Source organism: Parasteatoda tepidariorum, chromosome 10 (genome assembly GCF_982258835.1).
Source record: "Parasteatoda tepidariorum strain Cologne lab strain chromosome 10, Ptep-v5.0, whole genome shotgun sequence".
NCBI classification, from domain to species: Eukaryota; Metazoa; Arthropoda; class Arachnida; order Araneae; family Theridiidae; genus Parasteatoda; species Parasteatoda tepidariorum.
Window position 1 is genome coordinate 42,075,093 of NC_141764.1, and position 19,080 is coordinate 42,094,172.

The 19,080-nt window shown below is 27.3% G+C and overlaps 1 protein-coding gene across 11 annotated transcripts in view; it reads right to left on the bottom strand.

Moving 5' to 3' along the window:
- The window catches only part of LOC107441504 (cell adhesion molecule Dscam1), a 434,487-nt gene that overhangs the window by 268,461 nt on the left and 146,946 nt on the right, over window positions 1–19,080 (bottom strand). For all 11 annotated transcript variants that reach the window (XR_015429993.1, XR_015429992.1, XR_015429995.1 and 8 more), the window contains exons 5-6: window positions 12,172–12,465; window positions 8,487–8,753 (exon numbers count right to left, since the gene is read on the bottom strand). Coding sequence is in view for 7 of the 11 variants with exons in the window: in XM_087154077.1 (XP_087010203.1) it covers window positions 8,487–8,753; window positions 12,172–12,465 (561 nt within the window). In the remaining 4 variants the exon portion in view is untranslated. The remainder of the gene's footprint in view (window positions 1–8,486; window positions 8,754–12,171; window positions 12,466–19,080) is intronic.

Consider the following 19,080-nt stretch of genomic DNA (forward strand, 5'->3'; position numbering starts at 1 on the left):
AGGTTGCCGCATCTCCAGAACTTTTTAAGAGAATTGAAAGTGTTTTACACAAAATTATAAAATTCATGTATCCAAAGATAATATTCTTGCAAATAAGTTTTTATAATTAATGAGTGTGTTCTTATAAACATTGAATAAATTTTTGTATCAGTTAAATAAATAGTTTAACAATTTTAGCATCACGTAATTTATTTAGTTATTTAAGGTCAATATTTATTATTTCTTCAAATTCACATTTTTAATTATTTATTTTTATATATATTTTTTAAACATGATAAATTGCGATATTCGATGTGCTAAAAGTGTTGTGTTTGTAATGCTTTGGCTAAAATATGAAATTTAAAAAAATAAATAGTCTAATTGTAGTTTTTATTGACTGTTCTTAAATGTTTGCTTGAAAAATTAAATTATGCAAAAAATAAAATGAGCAAACAATTGAAAACAGCTCATTGTTTTTAGCTGCTTAAGATAAATTTTGAGAAGAAATTGCTATTTAACTTGGAAAAAAATTAAAGACACATACAATAAATTGGTTTTTAATATAAAGTGGAGCATGACTTTTACAATACGAATTAAAAAATGCAGAATATATCTTTATAAGTATTAGACATTTTAATGCTTAGAAAAAATTGTATTGTTTCATTAATTTCTCGAAAAATTTTGATTTGTTATTTTTTTACTGGATTAAAACAATAAGTAGAAATATCATTTAAATGAGAAATTGGCCATTCTTTTGTGGTTGCAAACAGAAAAGTACTTAGAAGGAAGAGTAACAAAATTTATAAATAACTGTTTCATATTAAAGCAATCTAAACATTTAAACATTTTTCAATTCACATCATTTGAAAAAAAAAACAATCCTAAAGCTATTAGGATTATATACTTTGTAAAGTCCATTACTTTTGATGATTAAGAAATATTATAAAGAAGTAGTTACTCTTAAAATGTAAAATAAATTAAAACTATTGGCAGTAAATATACTTAAAATTAGTTGTGCTGCAATAAATTTTTATATTCCAAGAAAGATTCATAAGTATAAAAATTTAGAATTGTTTTAATCTGTTTGTTTCGTTTTTTATTTATATGAGATATCATATTAAATAATATTTGATTAGTTTTTGCTTAAATTCTGTCCCTTGAAACTATTGAAAACATTATAAATTAGTAAGTAGAAACTAAAAAAAAGATTTAAGAAATTTCGTGGTTTTAAAATGGAAAAAAAATCAGAATGAATTCCAGACAAATCTTTTTTTTAATTTGATATATTTAAAAATAAAGTTTAACACTCATTGAATATTTTTGAATTTAAAGAGGACAATAGTTTTCATTCATGGAGAATAATTTTGCATAAATTATAATTGTTCGCTTAAAAGAAAACAAATTATACTCTGGGCATGATTGCAATAAGGCCAAAGATTAATGAGTTTGAGTTTTCCAATTTTGGAGCACACATTTTTCTTATTGTTTCTTATATTTTGATTCTAGAAAGTTGCGGAGAATTTTATCTTGAACAATTTCTAATTTCTTACAGCTGTTTCTAAAAGGTAGAAAAATTTGCATGTTTTGGTGAACACTTAAAATGCATTAAATGTTTAAGTAAGCCAGATTGTAAATAGGGAATATTTAATGAATATGCTTTTAAATGTTAAAAAAATATGTATAAAGTGTGTTATCAAACGTGTAACTTGGAATGCGCAACGATTCGCGAAATTCTTTAAAACTTTCTTTAACGCTGTTGGATGATAAACGCTATTCTGGAAAACTGAAATTAGCTTGAAAAAAGTTTTTTCTTTGTTTTTTTAAAAAAAACCTTAAATTAAAATTGCTTGAAAATTCTATTGAGTTAAGAAATTAAAATCAATAATGTAAGCTTCACATTATATCATTCGTGAGCCATTAGAATTACATACAGTTGTAGAAGCTCGTGGCAGTTTTTCTCATGGTGTTAACCCATTACTTCTGATGATAAAAACAAGAAATCAATGAACACTGCATGTGTTTTCTTGATCCTGATAAAATACGAGTGGGAAATACCGAGAAAATCAAAGTGTACCAGGAACCAATTAATGTTTATGATAACATAACGTTCGCATTATCAATCACACTAATTGTTTTCCGGAACACTGTCAATGTCACGTGTCTTGTTAAAATAGGCACGGCGAAAGGAAATTTTGAAACAAGAGAGAAGATAATTAAGTTTTCCCCGTTTTATGCTAACCTACCCAAGGCTGTGGCTTCTTAGGGCCGGTCTTAAAAAAAACATTGCAATATCGTTATGTGAAATACTCCGTACTCAGAATAGCAGAATTGAAGGTCAAAATTGTACTAAAATATGAATTTGAAACCCTCTTCACAGACCTCATTCCTGGAAAACCTCTTTGAACGCGTACTTGCAGTTTTATTTTCATTACTCATCATAATATCATCTTCTGCTATAAATACCAAGAAACTATAAATGTTTTCCTATATTCTCTGTCATAATATATCCTTTACTATTCTATGTCATAAATATCAATAAAATATAATTGTCCAAATAAAATCTTATGGTATAAACAATATTGAAATGTTAGTATTTCACTTGGTAAATATCTACCATTACAAATGAGGGTAAACTAACCAGTGAAGGAACACTTAAGCTTCGCTTGCCTTTTAAAAAATCATATTAATTTCAAAATTCGTAATTTTAGTTAAATGACAGTGTCAACATATTTGTTACTAATTGCAAATTATGTAAAAAAAATTTAGAGAACTTACATAATATTGTTTTAAAGTTTTGAAAGTTCAAATAACAAGTAGTAAGAAGATCAAGTGAAGGAACAGCTCTTACCAGTGAAGGAACACAAAATTGCCCAGTAAAGGAACACTTAATTTTGGTTATTTTTTAATGCTCTTTATGAATTCATAAGCCATACAAATATTTAAAAACAAGCCTATTCTTGAAATTATAACATATAAATACTTGGAAAATGTTAAATTTTTTTTGTAATCATGAATTGAAAATTAAAGTGTCAACATATTAACACATACTGTTCATTCACTGGGAAATCTAAGCCCAGTAAAGGAACATGCCTGTTCCCTCTCTGGTTAGAAGTTGTTTTTCGTATTTTTAACATACTTTTGATGCGGAACATCACTAAAGGTACAAGAAAATTAAAGTTTATCTTTTATTTTCATTAACTTAGAAAAAGAATCAATAAAGGAACACTTGTTCCTTCACTGGTGTTTCATCGTTAGGTGATCCAGTGAATAAACACCCCCTAATCTCAGTACTTTATTATGCTATGATGCTTTACAAAAAATAAAACGTAACTGCAATAACTATATTTTGAATTCTCTTTTTCAGAGTGAGAAAAATAAAACTATTACATGCAATTAATTCCACTTCAAACATATAAATACAAACACTCACCTTATAACTTTTTCAAAGAAACAAGGTGGTGCAGAGATAATAACAAATTCAAAATTTTTTCCAGAGAAGTCTATTTGACGAGGTAATCCAAAACATTGCTAGATGACTTCCTATTGTTTGGCAGTAAGCTATTGTTACCAATCAATCTAAAGAAAATCTTTCAAATTCTTATTTTTAATCAATATATATGAAATGTTCCTTCACTGGGTAGTGTTCCTTCACTGGTAGGTTTACCCGACCACTAACTTTTATCTTCTCATGTTACTTGAATATGTTGTTTAATGGGATTAGTATAAGTATATATAAATAAGTTTATTAGTATAAGTATATATAAATAAGTTTATTAGTATAAGTATGTATAAATAAGTTTATTAGTATAAGTATATACAAATAAGTTTATTGGTATAAGTATATATAAATAAGTTTTTTAGTATAAGCATTTATGTAATTTTAAACATAATTTTAAAATCAAAAAATAATCACGATATCTACTTAATATTTCTTGACGTATTTTTTCTATTTATTATTTATAACCAGCGTAGAACAGCCTATCCTATTCTGATCTTATCACTATCAATGTTCAACTTAATAGCCTTGTAATTTTAAACCCAACCCAGAAGACAAGAGACTCATAGATTAAGCATTGGAACAAACTATGTTTAGCACGTTTGGTAAAGCTAGCATGCATTTACGTTATATTGAGAAGAAATCTACAAAACCCTCGCGCGATTAGACCGATGACAAGGGAATTCTGAACGATTATTCGTTTACCACTGAGTATATTTGAAGTTAGCACTGTGATCGTATAAATACCTATGCATTTAATGGCAAATAAAATAAGCTCTAGGTTTTTATAGGCCTGACATGCATACTTAATTTATAAAATAGAACATGCGATCTCTTGGATGTGCTTTCATCAAATTGAAAGCACCTTTAAACTATCTTACTTCCTTCTCTTTCATTTTTTAACGGTTGAATTTACAGAATTTTACAGGAATCGTGCTAAGTATAAATATTCTCTAAGATGGAATGCCCCATCTGTCATCATTCGTGAAAATTGCTCATTAAACACCCTAATTCTAAAATTAAAAACTTCCACATAATTTAACTCAGTTAGCATTTCTGCTAAGTTTTCCAAACAAAAAAAAACCTGTGTTTAAACTTAAAACTCTCTAAACACAATAATAATATTTCAGGCTTAAACATCAGGTAAGACTTTTGGCAAAACTTTAGGAAAATCACTTACTTTCTCTTCCATGTAATATAAGAATTCTTTTTATACCAGTTTAGTTTAAAATTATTCGAATGGCCTTTAGAAATTTAAAGTTAGCTGTAAGATAAGAAACAAAATGAACGTGATTAGGACAAACTTTCCGGACATTACCATTTGCATATCATTACGCCGAACTTAAGCCGACTTAATCTGCAATTTACCCCATTCTTAACACCATCATTTATTTTTCTTTACTCTTTTCTCCGAGTGATATTTTGTTTCCCACATCTACGTCCTTATCGCACTTCTGACGTTATTCCTTTCAATTTGGTAATGACAAAAGGGAGACCAAAAATTATTCTTAAATAGCTTGTATGCAAATTCGGATTAGCATATTTTCTGTCTTACAATATTTCGAGTCATTCATTTTATCGGTAAAAATATGTTACATTATAAATGGTTAATTTATAATCGTACATTTTTAAAGTAAACATTTAGAAATATTTTATTTTTAAGTTTACTTAACTTTCAACCAAAGTATTGCAGTATAATTTCGCGTGCTTTTTTGTGTTCCCTTAGGAATCAGAAATACGTTTGATTTTATCATATTCTGGTAGTTTTAAACATGTTTTTTTTTCTCAGTGAAAAGTTTGAGTCTTTAATTTTATCGGTAAAATATTCTGTCTCCCATAAATGGTGAATTTACAGTCGTACTTTCTTAAGGTAAACTTTTGGAAGCATTTAAATTGGAAATATTTATTACAATTCTGAAGCTATTTCTTTGAACATGTAATAGCAAAAGTGAGACCAAAAATCACTGTTATATAGCTTATATGCCAAATTGGATTAGCATATTCCCTGTCTTACTACAAGGAAAAAATAATTCTGGTAAAGTACCGTACTGTATATTAATGACGATTCAGGTAAAAAAAGAAAACATAATTCTGTTTACTAAAGCCATAATATTGAGTATTCAAAGTATTCATTTAGAAATTTTTCTTCTTACATGGTGACAGTTTAATTAAAACTCTGCTTTTCAAAATTATATTATAATATTTTATAGTTGTACCATAAATTTAGTAAAATATACAAAACTGAGCTGTAAATTTAACCGAATGAATTGTTTTTATGCCATGCTTTCAGGTTTCATAATAATATTATCAAATTTTACTTCATTTATTAAATTGTATACACACATTTTAAAACAATATTTTATTATTAGTTTTATCTAAATCAGTACCGAAGCGCTTCGGCAAAAATGCCTGGCATTTTTGGTGCCCCCATGCAGCCAGAAACATCGTAAATTGTAACACATTCTTGTAGTTTTGAGTTTATTTTTTTTAATACTTACAGTGAATATATCTCAGACATTCCTTTTATCGGCAAAAATATGTTATCTCTTATAAATGTTGCACAGTCTTTCAAGAAAAGCCATAGCGTCGATTTTTCTTTAACTTTATATTTAAATCAACATATAAATCGGTTGCTTGACCACTAAAATCGCCTTTTAAAACGTCACGTATGCGCTGTAGAACGATTTTAGGCATTGTTATAAAAATATCAGGAGTTATCTTTCTTCAAAATCACACCATTACACCAAAGTGTTCCGAAGAGTTTTACGGTAATGTTTTACGTGTTCCAAACAAGCATATATTGATCTAAATTTTCAAATGGTCGAATAGTTAGCGAAGAAAACGCGAAAAAAATGGAAATTTTATGTATACAAAAAGGCTGTACAAAAATTTTAAAGCTATGAATCTAAAAAGTTGAAATAGTTAATTTATTTCGTAAAAGAAGCTAACTGGTTGCTAAGAACTTCTCATGGATTAGCTCTTTTAAAATATCTAATATTACTTGAGATTTTCTATTTTATTTATCTTACTTTTCATGATTGCAATGAAGTAAATTTTAATTAACTTTCCTTAATCTACAAAAATTAAAATGATTATATATTTTTTAATATACTTTCATATATTTTATAATACATAGGATGTTTTTAAAAACAAAATTTGAGACGAAATAAAATAATTACTTGTCAACATATTTAAGGTAATGAGCAAGTAGAGTAACACATTATCAATACTGCCATTGTAGTTTGTTAAAATTCTTCAAAAACTCTAATGCATCGTTACTGCAAATTAAAATATTGCCAAGGCACCCCCCTTTTTTCGAAATTTTTTGATCTCTGCATCATCGTTGCGAAGCATGTACAGGGGTTGGACAAGATAATGGAAAGACTTCCATACTAACACATTTTTTCCTTTTTCTCAAAGAACACTCAGATAATTTTTTTATATTTTGAAACTTTAAAAGTATTTAAACCATTCAAGTTCGCAAGCATATTGAAAAAAATAATTTGGACTGCTTATGCCAGGTAAAAGCGATTATCTTAGAACTTATGTCAATTATGTTGAATTTCATATGATAGCAATGCACTACATTTCGTAAACCTAACTTAAAGCTAGTCGATATAGACATTTTTATAAAAGAACTACCTTTTTGACTTTCGTTTGTAATAATACGTGTTCGTTTGTAATTCGACATGTGTAATAATGCATAATTTAATGGGGTGAAGTGCTATTTTAATGCAGATGTCATTTTTAATAGTCGTGTTTAATACCACTAAGTTAAATTTGAAGAAAACCTCCGATCAGTCAAAGCTTTTTCTCCAAATTAACAGAAACTACTTAGAAAAATGCTAGAAACTTTTTAAATTCTCAAGATATTCAAATCGGACTTTTTTCATAAGTTATCAAATACAATTCAAAACAAAATTATGATTATCTCAAAAATTTAAATGTAACTTCAGAAGAAAATTTCATAGATGCAATTAATTTTCTATACACTGTAAAAATAAATATGTAACTGAATTATGTAATAAAGTACAGGCACTTTCGGTGCATCATCTGTAAAATTCATTTAACCGTAAAACTATTTTTATCGCGAAATATCATACAGTAATTTTTACAGTAATATTTATGTTATTGGAGTGATTTGATGGTACAAAAAATTATGGTATATCAGATATTTTGTTTCGTAATATGTTATGATAAAAATATATTTTCGGTAAAAATTACCGGCAGCCTGAGTGTCGATGCTTACCGTAATTTGATCCCCATGTTTTCACTGTGTACCTATCTACCTTTCCTCCCTGAGCTGACACAAAGGCCTCAAGTCTCTTTTTAGGCACTCCTGTCCTACGTCAATCCTTTTGCATTCTCCAATCTATTTAGTTTTGCTTTGCACATATTTTAGTGCGCGAATCTTTGACAAATAAGTCTCAGCTTTCTTCTCTTACAGTTTCCATCGGGTGTACAATTAAGGGGGATGTTGGAGGGATATCCGTTCTAAACGAAGGATGTATGCAATCCACCTCCATTTTCTCGTTAGTTTTTCCTCATGTATGGGTGATAATTGTGCTTTTTTTAAGTGTTTTTTTTAAATTAATGCTGGCCAGATAATGTTTAAAATTATTAAAATGTTCCATAAATGTTTAAAATTATTAAAATGTTCCATAAATGTCTAAAATTATGTTCCATAAATGTTTAAAATTATTAAAATGTTCCATAAATGTCAAAAATTATGTTCCATAAAAGTTTAAAATGTTCCATAAAAGTTTAAAATGTTCCATAAATGTTTAAAATTATTAAAATGTTCCACAAACATGATATTTATCCATTTTTTTTAAAATTTCGTTGCTTTTCATTCCCCCTCTTAAAGTTCGTGAACGGTCACGATAAATTTATTTCAATCCCAAGCGTTATATTTTTTTTACATATTAATATTTTGATCAATCCTTTTTACAGTTAATTAAAGCATCTTTATAAAAATACTTTTATGATTTTTATAAAAATGGTCTCTTACCTTTTAAATCAAGTTGAACGTGAGCTTGAGACGACTCCCAATCATTATAAACATAGCACTGATATAAACCACTGTCCTCTCGTTGAAATACTAAGATCTTTAAATGCGTTGGGCTGACACGGCGAATTCTATGATCAGGTACAATCCTCCTTTGATCTTTCACCCATATCACAGATTTTGGTGCAGTTGACATACTACAGTTCAAAGAAACTTCTTCGCCTGAACGTACAACTCTCTTCGTAGTAACCACATCAACCTTCAACGGCACTATCAAAAAATATATTCTTTAAAATAAAACAATATTTCAACATTTTTTTAAACTCTGAACTAAGAGTAGCTGTAAAAATGAGTTTTTTTTTAAATTTAAATTACCTCACTTAATTGACAGGATTTGCTTCGGAAAATGTAGTTAATAATTAGAACTGTGTCACACTGGAAAATTATTACGGTATATAGAATTAATGCTATAACTGATGCCCGTTAGTAACTAAGAGTTCATGCATAGTAAAGCAAGAATATAAATATATAAAATTATGAAGACGATATTTAAAAAAAAAACAACACAACGTCAATCTGTGTTTAGTTCAACTTTCATTTAGGCTATAGTTCTTAAAGATTCCAGTTAAAATATTTTTAAAACAATCGATGCACTTATGTGAAAGCGATATTATGTTGAACTAAGTTTAATTATAAAATTTAATTCCTAATTTTATTACACAATTATCTATAAGTTTTAACACAAAATTCCAATGATAGAATCAAATTACTACTCTTTCACGTCATTTAAAAAAACTTTTTCAAATTAATGCAATATTTATTCATATTGTAATAAAACCAACAACAAAAATATATTATCTGACAGAATCAAAATTGAAATTTTAAAAAAAAAAATTGAAAGATTGCGAGTAACAAATCGTATTCTTTTTAAAACCATAACCAAGTGAAAAGAATAGGGATAATTAGGTATTACATTGGTTTTAATTTTCAAAAAAAATATAATAAAGCAAAATATAAATTGTACCTCATAAGAAACGTAATTTACATATATTTTCTCTTTCAATTTTAAGAAAAAAATTTCTGTACCTTTTGTTTTGTTTACCAAATTTATTAATACACAAAACCCTATTATAACTGAATTCAGCTTTTTTTGTAAATAAATATGCTTTCAATAAATTAAGCAAGAAAATACAATTATATATTAAATAAAAATAAAAGTAAATATAGTTAATTTAACAATACCTGCAAATAAATACCCTTTTTAGAATTGAAGAGGATTTAAAAAATTTCAAAAACAATCGCATACTATTTTAAATCAAAATTGTAAAAACGTTATTAGGCGTATTATCAAGAGAATTATTGAAAAAACTGTTTAATAAATACGTCAATAATTGAAATTAAACTGTTTCCATTTCATACAATGATAACCGAATTAATGAACCGTAATATTTAAACTAAATAGTAATACTAAAAATTTCTTGACTGTCCTTTAAGAACTTAATCTGATAGAAAATGACAAGCTCATTAGCTAAAATATTTTAAACACATTAATAAATAAAATTCTGAAATTATTGCACAGCACTTTGCTTAATGGAAAATAAAGTGCTGCCAATTTATTTGCTTTTACATTAAATTTTGAGACATTCAAAATTTTATCAGACAGCTAATCTGATTTCCGAATAATCATAAATGCTGAGGGCTGGGGTGTTGATTTGTAATACTTTTATTCGATAAAGTTATTTAACTTGTTAATAAGAAATGCAATTCCAACCTTGGATGAGGTTTATATCAGACATAGCTTAAGACTGTTTAAAAAATTATACATGGATGGAAATGCATGTTTAAAAAATTATATAACTCAAACTAAGCATTTAAGAAAACTAAAGCAGCTTTAAGTGCTAGTTTCCGAAAATGAAATTAGTTGTAAATGCTTCTTTAATACTTGTCGACAAGCATATTTATTAAAGTTGGCAAAAAGCTTCAAACGCGTATTTAAGTGAATTAACAAATAAAAATTAAGTGAATTAGGTATTTAAATAAATAACTAAATTATCAAAGCTGGAAATGCGTATTTAAGTATACTTAAGTAAATTAACAAAACTGGAAATGCGCATTTAAATAAATTAGCAAAGCTCGAAATGTGTATTTGAGTAACTTGACAAAGCCTAAAATGCGTATTTGAGATAAGGACTAAGAAAATGAACAAAATTCAAAATGCGGAATTAAGAAAATCGACGCTGCCGAAAATGCGCACTTTTATTGTTAGTGAATCCAATTTTTAACAACAGAATAAACTTCAGAATATTGCTTACTTCTTTTAATAATAAACGTAATGAAGAACTTAGACCGGACTTCGTGATCAGTACGGCAGGTTTTTTCACAAATATTTCTTTTCAGACAATCTCATTAAGCTTTTGTTTTAACACATATTTTTCTGTAGTACGAAAAAAAATCATTGCTAATAAATTGCTGACTTCGACAGAAAAGTCTTAGACTTAAACTTTTTCCGAAGAAAGGGAATCCGGGGACAAAAATAAAACAAACGGTAATATTTTAATATATTTTTTACTAGCATTATCTTTCTGCTTAAAGTGTCGAAAAAATATCATGTACACCTAGAAAACAAAATCTCTAAAGGGGTTGCTCTAATGTAGAGTTCCATGAACTTCAAAACAAATTCAAGATAGTAAAAGAACTTCACCTTGATTATAAACCATGTCAGATATATTTCTTAAAGCTGTTTTGTAAATCAACTTCAATGAAAACTTGGATACACCTTAAATTTTGGTAAGGGAAATTTATAACACTCGGCAAAACCCTGCACAAAGAACGGCAAACTTGAGGAAGGAACTGCAAGTTTGATTAAAGAAGAATTACATTTATTAAAGTAATAAAGGGATTCATAAGAGGAACTAAATGTTACGCTCTTTTTTTTTACTCACACACATATAAATAAATAAATAAATAAGTATATATATTTATATAAATATATACATCTAATATCACGGCAACAACACCGATATTTTTAGTTATTTATGAGTCTAAAATTCATGAGTAATGAGGCCATATTCTACACAAGCTTTTATTTAGTAATCGATGGTGGAGCAGAAGTCTCAGAGCCCCTCTCCCAATTGGAGGGGGAGAGACAGAGTTACAGTCAAATCTGACGGAGTTTAGTTGGTAAACATTATAAACCAAAAAAGACATGCAAAAACGACACGCTCCTCCGTTTTATACGATAATTAAAATGTGTGAAGAGGCCAGTCATATTGCCTTCCCTGTATTCCTACGCCTCATCAAAATCATTTATTACTCATAGAAAATCGTTTAATCCTTCCTTATATGGAAGTGGAAGATCTTAAAATAGCTCCTTCTTTGAAACATAAATCTAATTATAATTCATTAGCATGTTTTCAGCCTTGAAGTCCCAAAATAGAATATCTGCATTTTATGAACACGAAAAAGTTTCAATACTTTTATTAACACAAAAGTATTTTTATAACTTTCGTATTACACACACACACACACACACACACATATATATATATATATATATATATATATATATATATATATATATATTTATATAATTGCATATAATTGACATAAATATAAAAATTTTGAAAACAAGGGAGAATTTCTTTTCAAAAATTACGTTATTTCTGTTCTAAAAATCCGTTTTTTTTACCTCTTATTCTGAGAAGTCGATCGACTTTATCTTCTCCAACACTGTTATTTGCGAAGCATATGTATTTTCCACTGTCAGTTGCCGAGACTTTATGGATGACTAAAGTACCATCTTGTATGGTCGATTTCAGATTGCCTTCAACATAGGTAAGTTGACCTCCAGTATCGCGAAACCAATAGTACTGTGGTGAAGGATGACCATGTGCTACACAAGGTAAACGAGCTGTTTTTCCTTCCCAAACTTCCCACACAGATGGTTCTTGCATTATCCGTGGCAGTTGATTATTTGCCGGCTCTATAAATTACAAAGAAAGATTTGAGTTTATTCAGCTTCATAAACAATATTTTTAATGTAAAAAAATTTAATTTATATATTTTAAATTATAGCAAATTTCTAAGATTTTAAAATAGAAAATTAATATCTTAAACTGATTATAATCTGAAGTTTAGTCTTTTAATATATATTTCATTGTTTGCATGGGTATATTTTTTTCTCATTTTAAGAATGAAAGATTCTCGTAGAAGAATCTCGCTTTTGTTCACTCTGCATAGCGCTAATATATATGTATATATATATATATATATATATATATATATATATATATATATATATATATATATATATATATATATATATATATATATATATATATATATATATATATATATATATATATATATATATATATATATATATATATATATATATATATATATATATATATATATATATATATATATATATATATATATATATATATATATATATATATATATATATATATATATATATATATATATATATATATATATCTTATTTCAATCCAAGCCAAGGATAGCCACTTAGATCAGTATCAATAACATTTAAAGTCACTATATAGGAACTGCAGATTTCAAAGCTTCTGCTTTATTGTATTTGATTACCAAAAGTATTCGAGAGCATATGTTAATCCCATTTTTCAAAAAAAAATTAAAACGTAATTATTTATATCGTGAAACAGCATGCATAATATGCTGTTTAATTAACGAAATTGTTTTAAGTTTTTAAATATGCAACATTCTGAGTTGTGGAAAATCCTTTTTGTATGTAAAAAATAAAGTAAACAACACAATATCTTTCGTACGTCTAATGGCTTTTCCATCGCTGTAGTTATAACTTTTCGATTCAGAAGTCAAGTTAAAGAATCTTATACTAAAAGTTTCACTGAGTTAGCAAATTATATTTTTAAATCCTTATATTTTCACTTTTCCTTCAGACAAAAATTTAATTTTGCATTTAAGAAATCGTTCGGGAAATCGTGTTAAAATGATAGAGTTATAAAAATTATTTAGGGCAGAATGAGGGAAGATCGGCAATTGGGTAAAACCAGCTACCTCAATTCTGTTTAAATTAGTTATGATTTCTAGTAGATAGACTCCGAAATACATTTTGCTATATGCAAGAAGAAGGAGCTGCCATAGTGGGGTGTTGTAGTTGTTGAAGTCATGGCATCTCTCTCTTTTTCTTTTATATTTAAAGTTACCTTTTAAATTGAGAAATACAGTTAAAAAAGTATCATTTCCTAGCAACTCATACCATAACAAGCAGTAAGGATGTAGTCATATTATAACATGGTTCATTTTCCTTTTGACTACTTTTGAGCTTGCGATAAGACCGGAAACAGCAGGTAGTATAATCGGGTACTACGTTCATCCTATAAAACCGATTATCAGGTGAAAGAAAATAAAGAAAAATAAGAAATAAATGTTCTTTCAAAGAAGATAAAGTTGTTTTCCAGTGGCTCAAAAACAAACAAAAATGAAACTCTCAAAACAATGCATTAAGATTCATAAGTCTTGCATTTTATTTTTTATTTCTGTATTTGCTTGATATGTTTTTTTTCCGGACATATATTTTGCTCTATATCCGTTCAAATTTTTGGATTCTTCTCACACTTCTGTATTGATACATTTTTGTTTGGCCATATCAATTCAATATCAGAAAGCACTCTTTTTAACGGTATAATAGTGTGGTGATGACGATATTATACTTTTTCATTATGCCCTTTTTTAGCTTTCTAATTTTTTTTAATAGTTTCTTAATTAATTTCCATGTTTCCTTTCTCTCTCTCTCTCTCTGTCTCTTTGTATACATATGTCTAAATATAAACTTAATCCATGATGGATGTATTTTCTTATGAAAAGGGTAAAAAAATACATAGGATGCTATTTTTTGTATTGTTTTTTTTGTGAATGTTTTTTTGCAAAATATGATCTCTTCATCACTTCACACGAATATATCCGCAAAAATGAGTGCTTTCTAATAATGTATCAATGTAGCCAAAGCAAAATATATCAATACAATTGTATGAGGAGCACTTAATATTACTTTGAAACAATATAGAACATATTAAATAATGAATATCACGTAAAAAACAAAAAATAAAAAGTTATGAAAAAAAACACGAAACGAAATCTGTAAGGCAAGTGGCGAATTGAAATGAACTTACATGTACGGGAAAATGAATTTTCGTAATAATATTGCCAGATTGCAAAATATAAAAACTGAAGCGCAAATTGAGGTAAATATATGTGAGATATATATTGTTGTTGTTGTTGTTGTTCATTTACGTCGCACTAGATCTGCACAATGGGCTATTGGCGACGGTCTGGGAAGCATCCCTGAGGATGGTCCGAAGACATGCCATCACAATTTTGATCCTCTGCAGAGGGAATGGTACCCCCGCTTCGGTAGCCCGACGACCTGTACTTGAAGTCGAGCACTTTACGGTGGAACAGTTTAACGAGGACCAATTCCGCACACCCTCGATCCCTACGCAGGCTGATCCAAGTGGTCACCCACCCGCGCACTGATCGTAGCCAGTGCGGCCTGACTTCGGTGATCTGCTGGGAACCGTGTCTTAACGATCAGTCCACTGCGGGACGTGAGATATATATAATGACGTAATGATATATGTATTTTTAATGAGTTAATGTAGCTCAGTAGAGTCTAAATAGAATTATTTTCATGAATAAGTATGAATTTTACATTATTTACATAGAAAAAGCAACGATCTGTGATTATAATAAAGGAATGTTAAAAGTATGTAATTATAATTTAAATTAACTATACTTTATCATTTCAGTTTGTAAACTTGATACAAATAATGATTAAAATAAAAAACCGAAGATAAACCTTTGATATTTTTAAGTTTGCAGTTTTTTATTTCAAAAATTACTCTTTTTTTTTATTCACTCTGTTTTATCGAAATCTTACTACCAACCAACACAAAGCCAATAAAATTTCCAAACCATTAACTTTCATATATGATAAACACTTTTTAAAATTAAATCTCGAGATAAACATTTTAATGTTCCAGCTAATTTTAAATCTTGAGAGCTTTGACGTATAATTTCGTATTATTTTAATTATCTATCGAATGTTTTTTTTTTTTAAAAAATCATCCTGTGAACAATAAGAAGGATTAGTTAGTAGAAAAATTTAACTTGACTATATATTTTGGAGTTAATACATAAATAGGCAATAAAAAAGTATTCTATACAGCATGGGGATTTTGTTTTAAAATATTGTAATTAAAATATGTTCGTTAGAAATTTTATTTAATGCATATATTAGTGAATATCTGGTAAAGAATAAATTAAGTTGAGTTAAAAATTTCTTCAGACTAAGCAAACATAGTTTTCCCGGGACAATTTTCAAATATGCTCTAGACTATAACTAATTCCTTATCAAACAATAAAAAGCATATAATTATAGTAAAGCAATGTTATCTATTTTATTTAGATTTAAACTTAAAGGAAAAAAATTCTTTAATAGCATTATATTCTAATGAACAATATTGTACTTAGAAAAATGTTCATTATATTTTTAAGCAGTTTTGCAATGCATTGAAGTAAAATAAATATAATCTGAGAATTAATGTTCTGAAACCACAATTCGAAATTTCGTCATAAAAATAGTTTTATAAGGTCGTAATTTTTCTATTAAAAATTTGAAGATAAGAAATTCAAGAAAAAATAGAAAGATAAATCAAAATAAATAACAAGTTAAATAATAAAGTTGTTTATTACAAAAAAAAATTAAATTGAAAACTGTTTTATTAATATGTATGCTTCAGAATAATGTTCCTTTTAAAACAAATTCCATCAAGCACAAAATAATTTCATAATTTAATCATTTAATATATAAAATTTCATTTAATTATTTATAATTTGATGTTTTAATTATTTAATTGCGAAATTCAAAGCATAGCAGTACAGAATACAATGTGAATTAAGTTATCTTGCAAAAAGTACATAAGATTCAAGCAATAATTTTCAAATAATAATTCGTGGAATTAATCGGTTATTCTTTAATTAATTAAATGAGTATCAAACTTTTTACAAAATCATACTATTGATAAGGGAATAAACAAGAACTGAGAACTTCGTTCTTATATTTCGCTATATTGTAAAATGATCCGATAAATTTCCTAATCCATGAAAAAGAGAACTAGTTATTATTGTCCAAAAAATTTAAATAAAATTTTTATTTTAAAAATATGTATAATAATGAAAAAGTACGAGTATTCCGTTATAAAAATTTTAAATTAAAATATTTATAAGGGTAAAAAAAATGTTTACTGAAATAAATAGATGTTTGACTAAACAATCAATATTTGCTGTAAATCGCAATCTGAAAAAAATAATTACGAAACGAAATTTTAACTGTTTAAATGTTTGACTAATATATAATCACAAAATTCACAAAATATTTTAGATAAATTCAATTTAACACAATAGAATTAATTTCACTTTATAGAGCAATGAATAGAAATAAAGAATATAATGTAAATTATGTTATCTTGCAAAATGTTCGTATGTTTCCAGAGATAAGTTTTAAATAATGATTAGAGAAAGTAATTAATTCTTTATCAATCAATAAAATTCATATAAACCTTATCACAAAGTCATCCTACCAGTATCATTCAATTTTACTCATGGGAACAAACAAGAACTGAGAATAATCTTATATTCAAATTCATGCAATCTGCTACATATATCCATCGTGCAGATATTTCGCTATTTTGAATAATAATCCAATAACTTTCCTAGTCTACGAAAGAGGAAACTAGTGATTATTGTCATGAAAATGCAAATCCAACGAGCTTCTAAGCTTTAAGCTGCAAAGTCTTCAATGGCAGCTATTGATTCCATAATAAAGTACTTGGATACAAGTAGGAACAAATATATTTATAATCATCGTAACTTGGAGGGTCAAGTTATTGACAGTGCTCGTTTGTCATCGGTGGTGCGTAGCTTGTCTCTGAAATACATCTAAAGCCACGGACAAAATGAGAAAGGAAATAAAGAAAGATATGGATGGTTTTACAAAGTTGTCATTATTTTTGTCGATTAGCATAAAGTTTTAAGAAGATTTAGATCAAAGTTTATTTATCTGACATAAATTTGTTTAAAAAAAACAGAAATGTGTTTAAAATGAATCATAAATTAGCTATTAGCTATATTTGATTGTGTTGACGGTATTAAGAAGAAAATATATGAGGAGTGAGACTTTCAAACATTATTAATATTAAAGGTTATTTACATTTTGTGAGCATTCAAAAATATATTATATTCATCTAAAATATAAAATATAAAATTATTTTTTGTAATAGCTATAAGAAATTTCTAACACAGTTATTTTGTAGAAATATTGATAATTATTAATGATACAATATATTTTAATTTACAAGTGAGTTTCTTCTAGAATATTAAAAACGTAAAAAAAATAATAATTCAATAGTGCAAATAAAGGCTTTGTCGAGTTAATAAATGAGAAAACCAAAACAAGTGACTCAGTGCTAGAGCAAGAATTGGTAGTCAAATAACGAATAACGAGTAACAAATAAAGAGTTTTGAAGGCACAAAATCAATCGTATTTTAATGAAAGCAATAATTTTGGACTAATTTCGAATTTAATATTATTTTATTTAGGAATAGTCGAAAAACTTTTGATTTGTAAGATACACAATTTTTTGCATCATTTTAAAGAATGTAATTTTCTATAGCAAATATAAAATTTGAGCAAAATTGGTCAAGCAGTTTCGACGAAATCGGATTTCAAAAGTCTGATACTTACAATTCAATTTCTCAAGAACTATTTGACATACTTATCTTAAATTCAGCATTTTACTACAGAACATTACATTCTTTAAAATTATGCAAAAAATTGTATACCTGACAGTTAAAACATTTTTCAACCATTATGAAATAAAATAATATAAAATAATAAAAAAAATAAATATTTAGTTATTTTGCGGATGGAAATATCTTTGGATGACTGAATCTTATAATTGTGTTTAAAAATGTTTCAGTTCGCTTAAAAACTTCTCGAGATATAGGGAAACACGCAAAGATTAAAATTATCATTAAGGAGCACAAACTTTGAAGCGCTCTCATGACCAAACTATTGGTGCCATATTTCCCAGATTGCGACTGACCCTATATTTCGTGGGTCAGAAATCCGAATTAATTGAAGAAAAGGTATGTTTATTCATAGAAACTACGTTTTTGTGTCTGACTCTGTAACTTAAAATACCGTCTTCACTTATATTTTAGCATATTTAAAGTCACCCCTTTTAGAAAGTCAGCCATACAGCGTGATAATCCGATCATTAGATCAAACGTTATTCAAGCTGTTCCATTTTTTTGGAGTATTGTACCTGATTGAAGTTTTATAATAGAATATACTCTCTTAAAATGAACGAGTGAAAATAACTCAACTTGAGTGCTATTTAACTCTTTCATCTAGAAAAAACCGGCCTTCTCATCTTGAGTTAAAATCACTTAAGTGAAAGAGTTATATGGAAATAGCTCATTTTGAGTGAAAAAAATTTCACTCAAACTTGAGTTATTTTCACTCGAGTTT